The sequence below is a fragment of the Panicum virgatum genome, chromosome 1N (genome assembly GCF_016808335.1).
Source record: "Panicum virgatum strain AP13 chromosome 1N, P.virgatum_v5, whole genome shotgun sequence".
Taxonomy (NCBI): domain Eukaryota; kingdom Viridiplantae; phylum Streptophyta; class Magnoliopsida; order Poales; family Poaceae; genus Panicum; species Panicum virgatum.
Genome location: NC_053145.1, coordinates 56,979,880 through 57,001,196, shown reverse-complemented (window position 1 = coordinate 57,001,196; position 21,317 = coordinate 56,979,880). Strand labels below are relative to the sequence as shown.

The 21,317-nt window shown below is 45.1% G+C and overlaps 2 protein-coding genes across 4 annotated transcripts; one reads left to right on the top strand and one right to left on the bottom strand.

Moving 5' to 3' along the window:
* Window positions 1-4,506: 4,506 nt before the first annotated feature.
* LOC120656895 lies at window positions 4,507-8,398 on the bottom strand. Of its 3 annotated transcripts, none has more exons than XR_005668033.1 (6): window positions 8,207-8,398; window positions 7,789-7,895; window positions 6,047-6,555; window positions 5,769-5,943; window positions 5,403-5,535; window positions 4,507-4,890 (listed from the first exon to the last, which is right to left on the bottom strand). XR_005668033.1 is itself a non-coding variant. In XM_039935115.1 (6 exons), the coding sequence occupies exons 1-6, from the start codon at window positions 8,279-8,281 to the stop codon at window positions 4,851-4,853; spliced, it is 1,035 nt and encodes a 344-aa protein (XP_039791049.1). In that variant the 5' UTR covers window positions 8,282-8,398; the 3' UTR covers window positions 4,507-4,850. The 3 variants fall into 3 exon arrangements, 2 of the variants coding, with proteins under 2 accessions (XP_039791049.1, XP_039791050.1); XM_039935115.1 differs by having other exon boundaries at window positions 5,773-5,943; XM_039935116.1 differs by having other exon boundaries at window positions 5,824-5,943.
* Window positions 8,399-11,573: 3,175 nt separating this feature from the next.
* Window positions 11,574-12,680, top strand: LOC120653708. Its single transcript, XM_039931391.1, has 2 exons — window positions 11,574-12,029; window positions 12,129-12,680. The coding sequence occupies exons 1-2, from the start codon at window positions 11,574-11,576 to the stop codon at window positions 12,678-12,680; spliced, it is 1,008 nt and encodes a 335-aa protein (XP_039787325.1).
* Window positions 12,681-21,317: the final 8,637 nt, after the last annotated feature.

Sequence of the window (21,317 nt, the reverse complement as noted above, 5' to 3'; positions counted from 1 at the left end):
GAATGTGGGGCTCTGAATTTTGATTCTTGCGGCATACCTTGTACTATAGGTGCTGGTTCTGACGAGTTCACGGTAGAGGTTCACCATGGAGGGTTCTTTGTTGGAAGTGGGCAACTAAGGAGTTATATAGATGGCAAGGTTTCTTGGTATGATTTCTGTGATGCTGACACATGGTCACCATTGTGGTTTGATGATTTTGTCGAGGAACTTGGGTATGACAAGTCTGAAAGGCTGAGGTTTTACTGGTTGTTACCCGGGAAGGAACTTGCAGAAGGACTTAGGGTCATTAGTAGTGATTCAGACACTCGTGTGATGGTGTCAGTGGTTGACAGAGTGAAAAACTTAGTGGTGTACTTTGATCATGATGACAATATTGCAGGCCTAGACTTCGATGATATTATAGTGAACCCAGTTTCAGAGTTGCCCAAGGTTCTTAGTCCACAGAAAGTGCAATATGTGCCAAAGAAAGTTAATGAGAAGCTGCCTGCGTTTTACAGTGATATTCAGAGCACCAGCAGAGTGAATGATCAAGACATGGAGAGTATGAATGATGGCACATCTGATGATTCAGAAGATTCAGACTTTGTGGATAGTGAGTATGACATGGAGGATGGGGATGATGACTTATTTGCTGACAATGTGGATGAAGAAGTGGCACATGAAGGTACATCTAAAAGGCAGAAACTTGGTAGTCAAAAGATGAGAAGTGCAAAATGTGATGATTTGTCCACAGATGAGGAGTACTTGGACCTTCCAGACTCTGATGGTGAAGGAGAAGTGACGATGAGATTTAGGTCATTCATGCCAGAGGATTTAAGCAATCCAGTGTTTAAAGTTGGAATAGTTTTTCCTTCAGTTGAGGTCCTAAGAAAGATAATTACAGAGTACAGTTTGAAGAACAGGGTTGAGATTAAGATGCCAAGGAATGACAGAACAAGGATTGGGGCCCACTGTGCTGAAGGATGCCCATGGAAATTGTATGCTTCACATGATAGTAGGGCTAAAGGCTTCATGGTGAAAACATACCAGGGTGAGCACAACTGTCAGAAAGAGTGGGTTCTAAAGAGGTGCACTTCTAAGTGGCTAGCAGACAAGTACATTGAGGTCTTCAGGAGTGATGACAAGTTGAGTTTGTCCAACTTTGCTAAGGTTGTGCATAGGGAATGGAACCTTACCCCTTCTAGGAGCAAGTTGGCAAGAGCCAGGAGGATTGCACTAAAAAAAGGTTCATGGAGATGAGGAAGAACAGTACAACCATTTGTGGGATTATGGTCAGGAGTTGAGAAGAAGCAACCCTGGCACATCATTCTATTTGAAAGTAGTTGACAATGTGTTCAGCATTTGCTACTTTTCATTGGATGCTTGCAAGAGAGGCTTCTTGAGTGCTTGTAGGCCATTCATTTGCTTAGATGGGTGCCACATGAAGACCAAGACTGGAGGCATTTTATTGACTGCTGTAGGGATAGATCCTAATGACTGCATATATCCTATTGCAGTGGCAGTGGTTGAGGTGGAGTGCAAGGAATCATGGAAATGGTTCCTGAACACACTAAAGGATGATCTTGGAATTCGGAACACTTATCCATGGACCATAATGACTGACAAACAAAAAGTAAGTATGTTAATATTTGTGCTGATTTATCCATGCTTAATTTATAGCTGTACTGATTTGTATCATGTTTACAGGGTCTAATCCCAGCAGTGAAACAAGTGTTTCCAGATGCAGAACACAGGTTCTGTGTGAGACATTTGTACTCCAATTTTCAGCAGCATTTCAAAGGTGAGATATTGAAGAATCAGTTCTGGATTTGTGCAAGATCTACTACTGTCATGGAATGGAACAACAACATGGAGCACATGAAGACACTAAACAAAGATGCATATGATTGGTTAGAGAAAATGCCTCCAAACACATGGGTGAAAGCTTTTTTCTCAGAGTACCCTAAGTGTGATCTCTTACTAAACAACACTTGTGAGGTGTTCAACAAATATATCCTAGAAGCAAGGGAGCTACCAATACTGAGCATGTTTGAGAAGATCAAGTGTCAGCTCATGACCAGAATTGTGAACAAATAGAATGAGATGAATGACAAGTTCCAAGGCCCATTGTGCCCAAAGATTAGAAAGAAGATTCTAAGGAGATCTGAATGGGCCAATTTGTGTTATGCTTTGCCAGCAGGCCATGGTGTTTTCCAAGTGAATGAGAGAGATAATCAGTACATTGTTGAGTTGGCCACCAAGCATTGTGACTGAAGAAGGTGGGACTTGACAGGGATCCCTTGTAATCATGCTATAGCTGCCTTAAGACATGAGAGGATTCCTACTGAATCTGTTGTTCCTGCATGCTATTCTGTTGACAGTTTCAACAAAGCATATGAATTTAACATATGGCCATGCAGAGATCAAAGGGAATGGGAGCATGTGAATGGGCCACAAGTAGGACCCCTGTATATGAGAAGAAGGTAGGCAGGCCCAAGAAGTCTAGGAGGAAGCAACCCTATGAAGTTCAGGGCAAAAATGGGCCTAAAATGACAAAGCATGGTGTGGTCATGCATTGTAGGTATTGTCAGTCAGACCAGCACAACCAGGCTACATGTGAGTTGAAGAAGCTAGGTTTGAGGCCCAAGTAGCAACCCAAAAGAAAGCATTCACTCCAGGTGGATGATGCAGCCCAACCCAGTTTTGAGGCCCAAGATTCATATGAGTTCTACAATGATGCATCTGTGCCACAAGGAAGCTCTCAGCTTTTGTCACAAATGAGTACAACAATGCTGAGCCAAATGACAAATGAGGTAATTTCAACCTAAATTCAGAGCTCATTAACATTCCATAAAAACACTGCTCTAACTTTGATTACTTGTTAGGGATCCATTCCTAGCCGACTTGTTCAGAACCTGGGACCTCTGCCAGATGCTGAGTTTGTTGTGTCAAACTCACCCACTGAGAGACCTGGAGTACCAATGACAACGGCAACTAAAGCTGGAAAGCATGCTACAACAAAGAAGAAGAAGACCACAAAACAAGGAGCACATGGTGGAGATAAGCAGAATCAAGCCAAGAAAAAGAAGTCCACTAAGAAGGTAGCTGTCAAGTGACAAGCATGTTCTGCTTCTGTGCATGGATGGTTCTTTTGTAATTCCTTTTGTGGTAGTGTTGGTGATTCATGCAACCCAACAAAACTTGTTCTGCTTCTGTGGATGGATGGTTCTCTAGACTCTGTGTAATTATTTAGTGCTGGTTCTGTGGATGGTTCTCTAGACTGTAGGAGAAACCAAATTATTTTGTGTTGGTTCTGTCAAAGCACTATTATGAATGGTTCTCAAGTTATCTGTGCTCATTTTCTCTAATTTGTTGGCTCATTTGTCCTCCTTTAATTGTATCATGTTATCTGATCATGTTCACCAAGTGAAAAGTGACAAACATAAACTGAACTGCATATCATATCTTCTCATTACATACTTGGCAAAACACTAAGCCATTCAGTACCATAGATTTCATTCTCAGTTCACCTCTTTAGCAAATGAACAAACAACATGACAACTTGCACTACCAGGATGCAATAACACAGCATACATATTGACCTCAAGAGCCTAACTACTTCTGCACTACTGTCTTCTTCCTTCCTTGATGTTCCACCATTTCCAAGCATCGTCTTCTCATCATCATCCTTGATATTGCCCTTCCGACTAAATTCTCCACCATTCAGAATCCCAATCTTCTTCAAGTGCTCCACATAGTCTTCTTTCCAAAACCAAAATGGACAGCCGGTTCCATCACGCTACAACATAGCACAAAAACAGGAGAGAGAGGAGGTCACACCTTCTCTGAAAACCACATCTCATCTCAAACCCTAACTCACCTTGTGCATTGGGCAACAATAGAACACTTGCCCGAAGCTCCATTCCTGCCGCAGCACCTTCTTACGGCCGCACTCCGTGCAAGTAATTAACGGGAGCTCCTCCGATAGCCGCGGATCGGGTGCCGACGCACTCGATTGCGAAGCCATGGCGCGGATCTGGAGAGGGGTGAGGGCGCCAGCACCTAGCACGGGAGGAGAGAGTGAGGAAGAGGATAGGGACGAGAGGGGAAACAGAGAAGGGTTTTTTTTTGTTTTTTTGCATTAGGGGTCAACATACATATAATATTCTTCCAGGGGATACACAGCAATACTGTACATGACATTATTGGGCGCCAAAACTCCCGCCAAGTCCAAGTAGGACCGACGTGGAGGGCCACGTAGGCGGCCAGACCCGGTCAGAGGGGGTTTTGGACCTCCAGTGACACACTTAATTAGTTTAGGGGGCCGAATCTGCATTTTCGGAGTTCGTGGACCTACTTGACACACCCTCACTAGTTTAAGAACCCCAGTGCATTTTACTCTAAAAGAAATTTGCACGTGGCTCAACGGACAAACCACAAGCTGACAAGCACCAAACAGTTTCTGGTCGCACCGCTTAATCCTGCAATCAACAACTGCGTCTTTTAGCTGCACAAATGGCGTCATGCTAGAGCAGGTAACAGATGGACGAGATTCATAGACATTACCACCACCAGTTAACCAATATCTTACACACGAGGCTAGAAACCTGATAATAAGTTGAGGCGAACAGTTTACTCGTTTCACCAGCTTTTCTGTTAAATAACAAGTGCATACAAGAGCATACGGTGGTTCTAGCCCGAAAAGCACTGGTAAGCACGAAACAACACACAGCTCCATCAGAATGTTCAGGTCCGTAGCAGATCGTGTTTGCTCAAGATTCAACAGTAAAATGGGGCATTGTCACCATCAGTGGAACAATAACAGTCATTTTTTTTAGAAATCTACCACACCATGGCCACAGCCTCATGAACTATTGTTTTGAATTTTTCGTAGATTGCCGAGCAAGGTACCTACAAACAGAATACAGACATTTCAGATCCATGATAGAATGTATCATAGAATGGTAACAAGCGGTGTAGAAATTGCATCAAGAATCAAGTGTCGAATAATAAATAGAATTGATGGTTTTACAGACGCGATAGAGCTTTTACAAAATTGGGCTTTAAAAGCTCAGAACTTCCTGGTTTTTAAGCTCCTATATCGAACCTTAATAGTTTATGTCAATCAATAAAACTAACCTCTTCATCTTTCCTTAATTATTAAGTGCAAATAAGTATTACCTTTTGGAAACAACGGCAGGAGCTATGCCCTATGTGTTAATGGAGAGAAGTGAATGCAAATAACAACGCAAAATGTGGGGACAGTACAGGCATTAAGAAGCGTGTATGATTGATTGATTGTTTGCAAAGGAGTACAAATTTAATGCAGAGATCCAGATGGCATCACTGCAATCTGAGCACAGTCACAACCCAAACTTCACGGGATAATCTTCAAGAAAAAAAAATCAAGTGATAGGGATTACCTGCCAGTGTAGAACCCAGCCGCATACCATGCATTTAAGAGAACAGCAAGATCACTATCTGCTCCAGTTATGTCAAGATTCGGGTTCATGCCCATACTTGTGCTTTCCTCCTTCCCAGTTTCTGACTCAGTTTCTACATTGAAGAGAAAAAGGTAACTTGTAAGACAACATAGTGCATTACTCAATGTGTCCCCATGTTCAACAAATTATATTGCAGGAGAATGTGGGTTTCTGGATCATTATACTTAAGGATAATGTGCAGTACATGCATCCAACCAGCCATTCTTGCAAACATATTTTTTGTGACAACAGAAGAAGCACAGTGCCACAGTGGACGCAATGCCACTACTGCAAACAAGAAGTTACTTACTTTGGGAGCCAGGCTGTCCAGATACTGTACTTCTCATAAAATTCAAGGCACCTTCAGCGGTCATCATTGCAGCCTTAGCAACTTGATCACCATTGGGAGATAACTTTGTCGGGGGTTGCACGAAGTTTGAAAGGCTAGGGTATGTGGTGCTTGTACCAGGGCACTGATCACCTGAAAAATGAATGACACAATGCTGTCGCATCATAGAGGCAAAGGAATAGGCACGGTCTATATGAACAGACGAACAAAGCACAGAACCGAAGTAGGCACCTACAAGTCAATGATACGCTGCAGCCACCACTAGGCGGCATACAAGCAGAACCTTCACTTGGTTGGCCAGCTGAACAGCAGGAGACAGATACCAGGGGAACATTCCAGTAGCAGCATGAGGATTGAGTGGTGGATGAGTGAGGATCTGGAGCTGTGGCACTATAAGCAGGAATTTGCTGCTGTTGGGTTGTAGAAGCATATCCGGATGCTTGATAATTCCAGTAGTTTGTTTGTTGGAGTTGCTGAAGAACATTCCGACTCTTCTCCTCAAGCTCATAGTACTGTCTGAGCAGTTCATTGTACTCCCATGTTTGCTGGCTTGAGCTCACATTTCCATCAGCATCAGTAGCATCTGAAGAGAGTGTCTTAGACTCTGAAACATGTGTCTCTTTGACTGGATCAGTTTCTTGAAGAGGAACTTGTTGAACTGCTTGTCTTTCTTCAGAGGGCAGCTGTGGTGTCTCCACCAGACCACAGGATGTGTTGTCACAGTTGTCATCTTTCTCTTGTCGCCTTTAAATGTAGAAATGAAATTAAACTTGATCACTTATCACAATAACACAAGAAAATACCACAAGAGTTTAATATACTTAGTCCGCTGCGCATCCATATGTATTAAAACTGAAAATAAAATACGGAAATTGCAAAATCCCAAAAGCAAGTGAATGGGGTTTTCAAATACCAACATGCACAATCTCATATCCGCAATTTTATGTGTTTTCAGGTTCCCCCATGTGCCAGTTGACCAGCCAATGTAGCTATAGTTTGACCTATAGCATCATCCGACTCCTCTCATGCATCATGAGGTGCTAGAGAGTAGAGAACTAGAGATGCTCCATGCACGAATAATTGTGCCGAAACTTACTCATGACTCAAGTAGGACAATCATGTAGGGATGTGACAGCACCCAAACTTGAGCGAAAAGCAAAAACAGGACTGGTCTTCATTGGCGAGTGCACAAAATTCTGAGAGAACTCTTTCGCAAGCTTATAAGGGAAAAGCAAAATCATTTGCGAGACTATGCAAAATCACATCGGTTGGTCAATGGGCACATGGGGGTATTTACATATAAACTTGCAGTAATTGAGATGCAGGTGGGATTTAAACCCCATAGCTTGCAGGTGGTTTTGCAATTTTCCCAAACAAATAACTCATCGCCTCCAGTTATCTGACACGTAGCACTTTTGATACTAATCAGATAAGTTGGTTTACTACAAACTGTCTAGCAGCATCTTGTATTCTGGTGATTAGTTTCCCCAAAGAAAGGAGTTGGATTTGGCAAACCTAAGAACAAATGATGAAATGTGGCTTCTTCTAAGGATTTTCTTCACCGATGGACATGCTCTACAATATTCGAATATTGGGTGGACATTTAGTAGACAAAATGAAATGGTGTTAAAAAATATTTTGTGATGTTCAGGTTCTAACAAAATACATGTCCAGTTGATGATTGCATAACATTGTCATCCCGAAGCTAAATTCTCTCTCATTAATCAAAAAGTGAGCTCCAAATAGAACATTCAGAAACAAAGATGGTAACAGCAAACAGCTGTCTTTTTCTTTTCATCTGGCTACCCCTCTTTATACAGAACCTGACAACCATGAAATTCTAAGCATTACCATCGGTAATTACAATACTCATGTAACACTGCACTTGCTTCAAACAGCATCGACACGGACTAGCAACTAGTATACCACTAACAAATTGTCAACACGGAGTGAAGCTAAAAGCATCAGTCTACTTACTCATCCTCTGCTTCAGCAACGATGGGTCCCTCTACTTCTGCAGTAGCAGCTGCAGCAGGCTTTTCATCCTCACATGGCGTTGTCCGGTTGCTCTTGCCATGCATTTCCTGCAAATCAACAACATTAGCCCGATGCAAGCAAACATCCCAACTAGTGGCAAAAAGGGGAGATACACGAACATTATATTCCCTATAAATGAATTCGTAAGCACGAAGCCAATGAAGTAAAATCGACTCAGCTCTCCAACCCCCAATCTAAATCTCCAGCGCCCACCCCACCTACCCGACCATCCACCTACAACGTAGCCGGCCCATTCCAATACGTCCCGCGAAGCCCTCAAAACCCTAAACCCTAGCAGCAGCTGCGCCGAGAGGCGGCGATCCGCGAAGCCGTCGGGACCGGTGACGAGCAAGCGTACCTTGTAGGTGGCGACGGCGCGGTCGAAGGCGTCCACCAGCGCGGAGTCGTCCCACAGCTCGCCGCCCTTGCCCATCTCCGAATCGCGCCGACCTCTCTCGCCCTCGCGGCTTCCTCGCACACTGCTGCTGGCTGCTGCTAACACGCCTACACCCAAATGGAGGGCAAGGAAGGGAAAGGCGCATTCGCGAAGGAAGCCAGAAAAATCGCCGCACCTGGCAGGTTAGCCCAGTTAGGCCCACCATAACGCCCATATGAGTTGGTCCTACACAGCCCATCAGCATCGAGTCTCATCTCATACTGGGCCGTGGGGGCTGTGTTTGGTGGGCTATGCAGCAGGTAGACCCAACGGCCCATTAGAACTCGACGCCGAGGGCTGTCCTGATTTGCTGTGGCCTCGTGAGTAATTTGCAGAACACTGGGGAGCAACGCGTCATGTCACGGAGGCGCCAGGAAAAAAAAAAAAGGAGAAGGGAGGCGACCGCGACCGGCCCGCCACGCGAAGGTCACGTCGCATCCACGGTAATGGGACGGCCACCCGTGCATTTGCGCGACTAGTATCGCTAATGTTATATTTTTAAATTATTTGTATTTATTATTTGTGCGGTTAGGTATTTTGTGTCGCTTTTATTATAATGGCAGTGGTGGGTATTTTAATTTCTTTTATTTTCTCTAATTAATGTGAAAATTTCAATGCCTTGAGAGCGAACGTGGAAGCTCCGTTTATTGGTCAAATAATAAGATAATAGATGTTCGCGCCCGTGCTCCACTCCCTCTCGTGCGCGCATGTGAGCAGAGCACGGTGGGCGTCCGTACAGTGGCGGAAATGGGCGGCGATCAGTTTCCAAACAAAGAGGATGGTGGTGGCTAGTCATGATATGGGCCAAAAGGGGGAGGCCGAGCCCGTGGCGTGCAGAGCGGGTGTTTGATTTACTTGGCCCGGATTGGGAGCCTGGCCTGCGGCGTGCAAAATCCCTTCTCTCTCCTGGCTCTGGCCATACGCTCTAGGTTTTCGTTTCTCCTCGGCCATGCTCTTGCGGCGCTCACGCTGGCGATTCTGGCGGCTGCGCGCGGCTCTGGCGGGCTCGCGGGGGAAGAGGGAAACTTCCGCGCGCTTCCTTCCCCACCGAAATCCATGGCCTATATTAACCCCCTTCTCCCTTTCTCTGCTCTTCTCCTCCTCTCCACACTCCACTCCCGTTGAGATACTGTCGTCGAGGTGAGCTCCGTTGCCGGCGCGTCGGTTGCGTTCCGCGGGGTTCGTCTTCGTTCTCCCGGTGTGGATCTGCGTCCAGGCGGCGCGGCTCCCTCTGTTGGCGGGCTCCGGCGAGGCGGGCTTCTTCCTTCTTCTTCTTCTCCGGCGAGGCGGTGTTTCTGTTCGTGGATCTTGCGTCTCTTGTGCTTCGTCGTCCAGATCTGCTCCTTCCTCCCCACCACCTTCCGATTTGAGCAGCATCTGCACCCCTCCGACTCACCCGAGGTGAAATCGGTTTTTCCCCCAACCTTCTCGGTCTACTTTTAATGTTTGCCTCGGATCTCTGTACTTTTTGTTGATGTTTACTATACTCATGGTAAATCCTGCCTATTGTCGTCCATGGTTACTTGTTCTTATTGTTGGTACTTCGTTGATTTGTTTCATAGTGATACTATTCTTGTCGATGTTCATGTTTTGTTGGTACTGGGAGATGAATGGTCGATGATGAATAGCTTATGTGGCACAGGGAGGCATTTTTTATGCGGGCCGTGCCTTTTTGTGAATGCTTCCACTACCATGCAGAGGCCAGCCAAGGTCTACCTAAATTACTTATACATTTGTGAATGAATGTAGATGGATGCAAATGCACAATATGCTTTGATGGCTAGGCAAGCAGCTGGGATGGTTGTTGTGATGGTGACCTTTGTAGTAAATAGGCTTAGAAGGATTAGGGGAGAAGAGGCAATCCCTTATGGCCCTAGGACTCATGCTGAGAGGCATAGGCAGAGCACACTGCAATTGATGTACAATTACAACGATGTTGAATGCGTTGCAATGCTGCGCATGAGAAGAGTCCCATTTTTTTCTTTATGTAACCTGCTCAGAAATAGAGGCCTTGTACCTGAGACAGTAGGGTGTCCTGTGGAAGAGCAGGTGGCAATGTTTTTGCATGTGGTTGGTCACAACCAGAGATTTAGGGTAGTGCGCCAATCTTTTAGGAGGTCCATTGAGACTGTGAGTAGAGTCTTTCACCAAGTGTTGTATGCAATTGGTGAGTTAAGGACTGACATGATGAAGCCTCCTTCCACTGCCACACATCCAAAGATTTTGGGGAGCCACAGATGGTTTCCTTTTTTGAAGGTACTTGTTCATTAGATGCACATCTCATTAGGTTGGCGACACTTGGTACACTTGTTGCTTAAATGCACTTCGCCAATTTTTTGTAGAATTGCATTGGTGCCATTGATGGCACACATGTGTTGGCAAGGGTTCCTAGACACATGCAACAAGCTTTCAGGGGTAGACACAAGCATCCAACACAGAATATGATGGCTGCAGTGAGCTTTGACCTAAAGTTTACATATGTTCTTGCTGGCTGGGAGGGCTCAGCCCATGATGCACTAATCCTGGCTGATGCCATTGAGAGAAATGATGGCTTCACTGTCCCTGCAGGTAACTGCATTAGCTAGAGATTTACTTATGCCCACTGCAACCTAGTACACATTTTGACACTGCTTCTCCACACATTGTAGGTCATTTTTACCTGGTAGATGGTGGATATGCATGCAGACTTGGCTTCTTGCCTCCATTTAGGGGGGTCAGATACCACTTGAGTGAGTTTGGGAACAGAAACCACCCCGCCACTGCAAAAGAGCTATTCAATATTAGGCACTCCTCTCTCAGGGTATCAGTTGAGAGGGCCTTTGGTGCACTTAAGGGTCGGTTCAGAATTATTGACAACAAATCTTTCCACAAGTACAAGAGTCAAGTTAAGCTTGTACTGGCTTGCTGCATTCTGCACAATTGGATCATTGGGTTTGGCCTAGATGAGATTGTACCAGTAGAGGAAGGTTTTCATGGTGACCTGCCTGAGGATGATGAGGGAGAGGTGCCTCTAGACTCACCTACCATGGTGACTCTTAGGGATGAGATTTGCAATGCTATGTGGGCTGCTAGGGGGACATCTAGGACTTGATTTACTTGTATGTCATGGATGTGTAAAATAATTTGTAGACCCTGGATATGGAACTAATGTGTGGTGGATTGTTGATGTAGTCTTACAATGCTATGTCTGAGACCATGTTGCAATTTGATTATTTTTGCTTCATTGCTTCTGTACCTTTTACAGTGGTTATTTGTGCTTCATTGCTTCTGTACCTTTTACAATGGTAGGATGGCTGCTAGTAATGGTGATGTCGATGCTGTATTTGTGCCTGCTGCTACCTTGATGCAAGGTGCAGCGGCACTTGGTCAGCCAGCACAACCTGCTTTGGTTGACCTGGATGGGGGACCACCTAATGGTGAGCCTGCAGTTGCTGTAGGACAGCAAGGACCCATGAGGTGGAATAACAACACTTCTGGTTTTGTCCTAATGAGGATGGCCCAGATTGTGTCTGAGGGGTCTAGGACTGACAAGACATACAAAGATAAGGATGTCAATGCTGTAGCTAAGGCTCTTAGGGACTATAGTGGGGTGGCTGTTAGTCCAACTCAGGTGTACAATCATCTGAGAAAGTGGAAACAAAAGTGGGCTAAGGTAGCCAAGTTGAAGGACCTTAGTGGGGCAACATTTGATGATGATGTCCATGCCATAATGCTTGAGCAGGACCACTACCTTGGTCATTGCAAGGTACTAAGTAATGTATGACAGCCTGTACAATTCTCTTCTTAACTCTGGCCTCTCTTCTTAACTGTCTGGTATCTTCTTCACTTTGTGGACTCACTACAGGACCACCCTAAGGATGCTGAATACCTCAACACCCCCATCAGGTTCTACAAAGAGATGGAGGCCCTCTTTGGTAGCACTTTGGCAACTGGTAGGTTTGCCTTAGGGTCCAATGAACCATTGGGGGTGAACAATGCAGACAGTGTGGCTGCTAAGCTTGAGGGGCAGGACTTCTCTTGTGGTACTTCTGAGTTTGGGGAGGGCAGCAAGGCCACATCACCTGTGTTTGGGGAGGGCAGCAAAGACAACATTGTAGGGGCTAAGAGGAAGAGGGCCAACTTTAGTGAGGAAGAGATGCTTATGATGACCAACATGACAGATGCTGTCAACAATGTTGCCAATGCTATGCTGAAAACAGGTGCTGCACATGTCGATCCAGACCTCTACCTTGCTGTCATGGAGATGGAGATGCCTGACTTCTCCACTGAGGCCTTGATTGTTGCCTACACCCATCTCCTTGAGAACAAGGCTGTTGCAACTGGTTTTGTCAACATGTCCACCCCCCATAGGGCCATATGGCTAAGGACCTACCTGGCCAAGAACTACTATTTGTAGTTCTGTCCATGTTGTGCAGACAGCACTTAGAGGGGGTTGACTGTTGAGAAGTATAGTTCCTCCACCTCCCTCCCCCACTCTCTTCTCTTTTGGGTTCCATCTTAGCTAGAAACTGTGCATGGTAGATGGCTGACCAGCACCTGTTCTTTTGGGTTTAATTAGCAGGAGGGTGGCTAACTAAGGATAGTGTACTTATATTTCAACTTGTTGTATTCAAATGCAGCCTCTGTTGGCTTGCTGTTGCACTGATATGAAGTTGTATGCTATTTATATCCATTCATGTTTCATTACTTCATAATATGTTTACTCATGCCACCTGATTATTTTTTACACCCATGATGATTAGTTGATGATAACTGTGTGATGATGAAAACTGGTGTTATTTTGAAATGGCCGATGATGTTGGGTAATTAGCTTAGGCTATTATTTCAGACCTGATCATGTGAACTTTGTTATTTTCATGTGTTGCTGTTGAAATATGTTGAGTTTTGACTCCATGGGCCATGCTGGATTGGCTGGAATCAAACACCATCTCGTTTTGGTAGTTGGGGTTGGGCCAGGCTGCTGGCTGTGAATCAAGCACAGAAAAGTAATAACCTTGCCCAAATGCTGCATGCAAATCAAACAAGAACACTTGTGCACTGCAGGCCGGGCCGTGGCTGGCCTGGGCCCGGCTCGCTGGCCAGGCCTTGCACAGCCCTAATATCAAACACGCCGTTCACTCGCTCAGTCTCACATCACGCGTAATTTTTTTCCCTTTTTTTTGTCGAGCAGTGTCCAAAACTGTGAGTCGCACGCCTCCTCTCGATGCCTATCATCATGATCTATTGATCTCGCTCACTTGACCGTGGCTAGTGACTAGTGCTGATTTGTTATGAAAGAAATTACTGTTGATTGATAATTAGTACTAATTTAGTGTGAGAAAAAAATACTGTTGATAGGTTGGCTGACAAGTCAAATGAATGGAGCTATATCTTTTCAGTGTACTTTTTCAAAAAAAATCTTTTCAGTGTGAAGTAAAACTCCATTTTTTGTACAGCTTGGAACCTACTGCTTGCATTTTTCCTACTTTTTACCTGCACATTTTAACCTTGGTGATGGCAGAGAGAGAGATATGGCAGAGCAGAAAAGGAGGACAGGGGTTGGGGCCTTGAATGCCGGGCGAGCGGGCTGGTGGACAGATCCGACAGAGGCATGTCTGGTCGCCGTCTGGGCTCGGGACGGACGGACGGGTGGTATCCCCATTGGTCGCCAACGCTGCGCCGGCCTGCCGCTGCCTTTCAATCGCAGCGACCGAGGCGGCCACAGCGCCAGCTCCCATCCCACTGCGGCCCGGCACTCCGCCCGCGTCGCCTTCGCTTGACGTGATGAGACGGACCCTCTCGCCCTCCTCTGTCCTCTCCCTCTCGTCGGCCATGGCCATGCACGGCCCACGGCCACTGTTGCGCCTGCACCTGCCGCTGCCTGCCCCTACCGGGCAGGCTAGCAGCAATTGTACTAGGCGCTAGTGCTGCTGCCTGCAGCTGTAGCTGCTGCTACTCGATCGCTTGTTCCTTCTCCTTGGGGCGCCCCCAATCATAGCGTAATGGAGTGCCTCATCATTCAGGCCTTGTTTAGATCAAAATCCGTAAATCCTGTACAGGTAAAAAAATATCACATCAAATATTTGTTGGAGTAATGGGCTTGGCCCATTTATTCTAAAGCATTAAAAGAATTTAAAGCCCACTATTAATGCTAGAGAATCAATGTTTAATTCCGTACCGGGAATTGAGGAGGATCTCAACCGACTTAAAAGGTGGACTTCTTGTACACCACTTGTGAAGCCGGTAAGAGGAGGACGGTGAACCACACGCGCGCGCGCGCTCGCTCGCCTCGCGCCACGGCCCGGCCGGACGGGCGGTGCGGCGCGGCGCGGCGCGGCGCGGCGCGGTGTGATGTGATGGCTATTTTGCCGTTGACAGCAATTAATCGTGCGATTAAACGTGCAATTAAATCTGTAATTAATGGCCATAACCGCATCACCTAAATGACTCTGATGGTGTCCAGGTTCAACGAACCTGAGCACCTGAGTCACTATATAAGGAGTGCCATTCCCCTCATCCATCCTGCACCAGAGCACTGAGACAACTCGGCTCCTCTCTTCTCCCTCTCCAGTTGCAACAACTGAGTTCCCCAACGCTAATTTCTGCGCGCACAGAATTAGCGTGAGCAGGCCTCCGAAACCTTGCTCGCCTTGAGATCCTGCACGGGATAGGCGGACAATCAGGTTTTTGGGTAACGCTTTAGCGTGACTGCTCAAAAATACTAAGGCTTTGCCCGATTGTACGACTACTTCCTGGTGGACGAGCCGAACGACTACGTCGACTACATTCTGGTGGCCGAACGACTACGTCGACTACATCTTGGTGACCGTTCGTGAGACTGCACTGCGAACTTCTTCCTGCACCGATTTAGTTCGACTACTTCAACTGAGGCCAACCGAGTAGATGTCTACTCCAGTTGGTAACAGCGCAGCCAATGCCTCCGGCAACGGCCCCGCTTTAGGGTACTCCCTGAAACTTTGGTTATTTATATTGTTTATGCTTATATGTGTGATAAGTATAAACATGTTCACATGTTTTATTTTACTCCTTAAAGTCATAGAAATATTGCTAGTTTATACATTTAATTTTGGAATTAAAATATACCGAAAATTGCCTAGATGTCTAACAATCCAAAAACCTGATTATGTTAATAGGCTTTCGGTATCTAGCTTTGCTGCATCAATCAAACCATCACCTTTTGATGGTTCAAATTACAAACGTTGGCAAGAGCGGCTTATACTGTGGTTAACATTATCGAGAGTGATCCATGTGAAAGAGGGTAAGCCTGAACAATTCTCTCCAGAGGAAGGGAGTGCGTTCGATGAGGCTGATATCCTCTTTCGAGGCTTGATCATTAGTGTTCTCGGTGATAACCTGGTGGATTCTTATATCCGGCTGCCAACTGGCAAAGCTTTGTGGGATGCTCTTGAGGCTCAATATGGAGTATCTGACGCCGGGAGTGAGTTGTATATCATGGAGCAGTTCCTTGAGTACAGGATGGTCGAAGACCGTTCTGTAGTGGAACAGGCTCATGAAATACATACTCTGGCAAAAGATCTCAAAAATTGCAGCAAAGAGTCCCCATGTGTGTTACCCAATAAGTTTGTGGCTGGAGGTATAATCTCTAAGCTGCCACCTTCTTGGAGGGACTTTGCTACTTCTCTAAAACATAAGAGACAGGAGTTCACAATAGATGGACTCATAGGGACTCTTGATGTTGAGGAGAAGGCGAGAGCAAAGGACATACGTGGGAAAGGAGTTGTTGGTGCTTCAAGTGCCAATCTTGTTCAGAAGAACAACTCCAACAAGAACAAGAAAAAGCCACCGCAGAACCAACCAAAGACTAAGAAGACAACCACTTTTAAGAAGAAGAAGAAGACGGGAGCTTGCTATGTGTGCGCTAGTACGGATCACTTTGCTGCAAAGTGTCCGAACCGCAAAGGCAACAACTCCGCCAACATGGTTATTAGCGAGCCTGGAGGAACTTCGGGGTACGGTAATTTATTACCTACTGTTCTTTCAGTCTTTGGTTCACCCGAGTGGTGGGTTGATACTGGTGCTAATATTCATGTTTGTGCTGATGCTTCTTTGTTCTCTTCTTACCAGACCGGCGGGACTTCCTCCTTGCTGATGGGGAACGGATCACATGCGCGTGTTCTTGGTGTTGGTACGGTAAATCTGAAGTTTACTTCGGGGAAGACCGTGCAGCTGAAGAACGTGCAGCATGTCCCCACCATCAAGAAGAATTTAGTCAGCGGCTCTCTACTGTGTAGAGATGGTTTCAAATTAGTCTTTGAGTCCAATAAATGTATCTTGTCTAAGTTTGGTACTTTTGTTGGAAAAGGTTATGAAAGCGGAGGTTTGTTCCGTCTTTCTTTGTCAGATGTTTGTAATAAAATTGCATACAATGTTATTAACGTTGATGAAACAAATGTTTGGCATTCGAGGCTTTGTCACGTTAATTTTGGTTGTATGATGCGCTTAGCTAATTTGAGCTTAATTCCAAAGTTCACTTTTGTCAAAAATTCTAAGTGTCATGTATGTGTTGAATCAAAACAAACTCGTAAGCCTCATAAGATCGCGGAGGCAAGGAGCTTGGCACCCTTAGAATTAATTCATTCCGATTTGTGCGAAATGAATGGAGTGTTGACAAAAGGTGGTAAAAAATATTTCATGACTTTGATTGATGATAGTACTAGATTTTGTTACATCTATTTGTTGAAGTCAAAAGATGAAGCTTTACACTACTTTAAAATCTATAAAGCTGAAGTAGAAAACCAACTTGAGAGAAAGATCAAAAGAGTTAGGTCAGATCGTGGTAGCGAGTATTTCTCAAATTTATTTACTTTATTCTGCGAGGAACATGGTATTATTCATGAGAGGACGCCTCCCTATTCACCTCAGTCAAATGGGGTTGCCGAAAGAAAGAACCGCACTCTAACGGATTTGGTTAACGCCATGTTAGATACAGCGGGACTTTCCAAGGAATGGTGGGGTGAGGCTATATTGACTGCATGTCATGTCCTAAACCGTGTTCCTACAAAGAATAAAGAGATAACTCCTTTCGAGGAATGGGAGAAGAAAAGGCCAACACTGTCATACTTACGTACTTGGGGTTGTTTGGCAAAAGTGAGTGTGCCAATAACCAAGAAACGTAAGCTTGGACCTAAAACTGTGGATTGTATCTTTCTAGGTTATGCTATTCACAGCGTTGGATATAGATTTTTAATAGTGAAATCTGGAGTACCTGACATGCATGTTGGTACTATAATGGAGTCCAGAGATGCTACATTTTTTGAAAACATTTTTCCCATGAGAGATGAAACAAGTTCATCTAGGCAAGAGTTCATCAAGGATGATGGCTCTGCTGAGCCGATAGAACACAATGAACATACACTTGTAGAAAATTCTGAGGAGGATAACAATGATGCTCCGAGAAAGAGCAAGAGACAAAGGACTGTAAAGTCTTTTGGTGATGATTTCATTGTATACCTCATAGATGATACACCCAGAACCATTGAAGAGGCATATTCATCTCCTGATGCTGACTATTGGAAGGAAGCAGTAAGGAGTGAGATGGATTCTATTATGTCTAATGGAACCTGGGAGGTCGTTGAACGTCCTTATGGATGTAAACCGGTTGGATGCAAGTGGGTGTTCAAGAAAAAGCTTAGGCCAGATGGTACTATTGAAAAGTACAAGGCTAGGCTTGTGGCCAAGGGTTATACACAAAAAGAAGGAGAAGATTTCTTTGACACTTATTCACCAGTTGCCCGATTGACCACAATTCGAGTGTTACTTTCCTTGGCAGCCTCTTATGGTCTTCTCATTCATCAGATGGACGTTAAGACGGCTTTCCTCAATGGAGAGTTAGAAGAGGAGATCTATATGGATCAGCCGGATGGGTTTGTATCAAAGGGTCAAGAAGGAATGGTTTGTAAGTTGTTAAAATCTTTATATGGTCTCAAGCAAGCGCCTAAGCAGTGGCATGAAAAGTTTGATAGAACTTTGACCTCTGCCGGCTTTGTTGTGAATGAAGCTGACAGATGTGTGTACTATCGCTATGGTGGGGCTGAAGGAGTGATTTTGTGCTTGTATGTGGATGACATACTGATCTTTGGCACTAGCCTTAATGTGATTAAGGAAGTCAAAGAGTTTTTATCTCAAAATTTTGAGATGAAGGATCTGGGAGAAGCTGATGTTATCCTTAATATAAAGCTGGTAAAAGAGATCAATGGTGGGGTGATTCTTACACAGTCTCACTATGTGGAGAAGGTGTTAAGTCGCTTTGGTTATAGTGACTATAAACCTGTCTCAACACCATATGATGCCAGTTTAATTCTTAGAAAGAACAAAAGGATAATGCGAGATCAGCTGAGATATTCTCAGATCATTGGTTCATTAATATATTTAGCGAGCGCTACAAGACCTGATATCTCGTTTGCTGTAAGCAAACTGAGCCGGTTTGTTTCAAACCCGGGAGATGATCATTGGAAGGGTCTTGAAAGAGTAATGCGCTATCTGAAGGGGACAATGAACTATGGAATTCACTACACCGGGTACCCAAGGGTACTAGAAGGGTATAGTGATTCAAATTGGATTTCTGATGCTGATGAGATAAAGGCCACAAGTGGATATGTGTTTACACTTGGTGGTGGAGCTGTTTCCTGGAAGTCTTGCAAGCAGACCATCTTAACGAGGTCAACTATGGAAGCAGAACTCACAGCATTAGATACCGCCACTGTTGACGCTGAGTGGCTTCGTGAGCTCCTTATGGACTTGCCGATAGTTGAAAAACCGTTACCGGCAATCCTAATGAACTGTGACAATCAAACGGTAATTGTCAAGGTGAATAGTTCAAAGGATAACATGAAGTCATCTAGACATGTGAAAAGGCGGTTGAAATCTGTCAGAAAATTGAGAAACTCCGGAGTTATAGCCCTGGACTATGTTCAGACGGCTAAAAATCTGGCAGATCAGTTTACAAAGGGTCTTTCACGAAATGTGATAGACAATGCATCTATGGAATTGGGCTTGAGACCCACGTGAGTCATTCTATAGTGGAAACCTGTCCTATGTGATCGGAGATCCCGTGAATTAGGATGGTGAAACAAACTAAAGTCTGACTGTGAGAAGAGAACCTTTGTGAAAAGGGCTCATTCCGTGTATAAGGTGCATTTCTCTTCTAATCTGTATGGCAGGTTGGTCTATACCTTAATGTGTGCCAGGTGGTTTCTTTTAAACAAATGAGTTGTTTTCTTGAAACAAAGATGTTGTCCTACAGAACGTCTGAAAGGAACACACCTATATGAGTTTGACCACTGGTCATGGTCTATGAGAATTGGGTATTCTCTAGAAACTCATGAAGGGCCTGGAGTATGACTTATAAGCTCCAAACCGCGGGGATGCTTTTGCAGCCTAGTACCAGTGTAGGGCTCTGGTCAAATTTGTTTGCACAAAACTGGCAATTCAAGGCATAGTCCATTGCACAGTTGTGAATAAGTGTAGCCTTTGTCCTAGATGGAAGTTCAACTTAACAGTCTCTGTCGAATACTGGTATATCAATGAGAGAATGAGGGTATTTCTAGTGTGGCTTAAATTTCTTGGTGGGGATTGTTGGAGTAATGGGCTTGGCCCATTTATTCTAAAGCATTAAAAGAATTTAAAGCCCACTATTAATCCTAGGGAATCAATGTTTAATTCCGTACCGGGAATTGAGGAGGATCTCAACCGACTTAAAAGGTGGACTTCTTGTACACCACTTGTGAAGCCGGTAAGAGGAGGACGGTGAACCACACGCGCGCGCGCTCGCTCGCCTCGCCGGGCCGGGCCGGGCCGTGGCCGTGGCCGTGGCCGAGGCCGAGGCCGAGGCCGAGGCGAGGCGCGGCGCGGCGCGGCCGGCCGGACGGGCGGTGCGGCGCGGCGCGGTGTGATGTGATGGCTATTTTGCCGTTGACAGCAATTAATCGTGCGATTAAACGTGCAATTAAATCTGTAATTAATGGCCATAACTTTGGTTATTTATATTGTTTATGCTTATATGTGTGATAAGTATAAACATGTTCACATGTTTTATTTTACTCCTTAAAGTCATAGAAATATTGCTAGTTTATACATTTAATTTTGGAATTAAAATATACCGAAAATTGCCTAGATGTCTTTTTATATGAATGGGCTGTAAATCGCGAGACGAATCTAATGAGCCTATTTAATCCACGATTTGCAACAATAATGCTACAGTTACCATCTGCTAATTATAAATTAATCATGAATTAATTAGCATCATTAGATTCGTCTCGTGATTTACAACTCATCTGTGCAAAAAGTTTTGTAAGTAGATTTCATTTAATACTTTAAATTAGTAAAATTCTATCAATTTGTTTTGCTTTTCATCTAAACACGCCCTCGTTTCCCCCCGACTTCTCCTCTGCGCGCGTCTCCTCTGACTGCTCAACGCCTTTCCTTCCTCGGCCGCCGTGCAGTCTCTGCTCCGCCCCGTCCGTCCCCGCCCGCAGATTCTTCCGCCTCCGCCTCCTCTTCTTCAGTTCTTCTCGACAGAAAAAAAAAACTACAAGAACCAACACCTGCTGTAGCTTACTTAAAAAAACACACACAACTGCTGTAGCTACCACCTCAACCCTTTCTTTTTTTTTTCCTTTTGATAAGGGACCTCAGCTTGTTAGATTATTCATGCAAATTCGTCGGAGGAGTAATCAACCCATCGTGCCAAACCAGAATCAAGTTTGAGTTTTCTTTGCGACACAGACACAGATCGTCCTGATGACCGCATGGATATGATCGAGCTCGATGGATGACCACGTGCTGCGTGCATCTTCTGTCACGCCATGCGAGGGCTGCTGGTAGCTTTCGGTGCTTCAAAGTCAGTGCGAGTTCGAACGCAGCAGGCGGCGACCGCAAGGCAAGGCCAAGGCAGGCAGCCGAGGATCGGACGGAGCAAGTGGCCGGCTCCGTCCAGTCCCGTCCCTCGATCGCGGACACGTACCTGACCCAAGAGAGGAAGCCACCAAGCCCCAAGGCCAGTGCAAGGCGACCT

Coding starts and splice junctions, on each gene's coding strand:
- LOC120656895 (XM_039935115.1), bottom strand. CDS start 8,281: ATGGGCAAGGGCGGCGAGCTGTGGGACGACTCCGCGCTGGTGGACGCC. Junction 6,556..7,788: donor GTTGCTGAAGCAGAGGATGA/GTAAGTAGACTG, acceptor CTACATTTAAAG/GCGACAAGAGAAAGATGACA. Junction 4,891..5,402: donor GCTGGGTTCTACACTGGCAG/GTAATCCCTATC, acceptor TTCTGTTTGTAG/GTACCTTGCTCGGCAATCTA.
- LOC120653708 (XM_039931391.1), top strand. CDS start 11,574: ATGGCTGCTAGTAATGGTGATGTCGATGCTGTATTTGTGCCTGCTGCT. Junction 12,030..12,128: donor ACTACCTTGGTCATTGCAAG/GTACTAAGTAAT, acceptor GACTCACTACAG/GACCACCCTAAGGATGCTGA.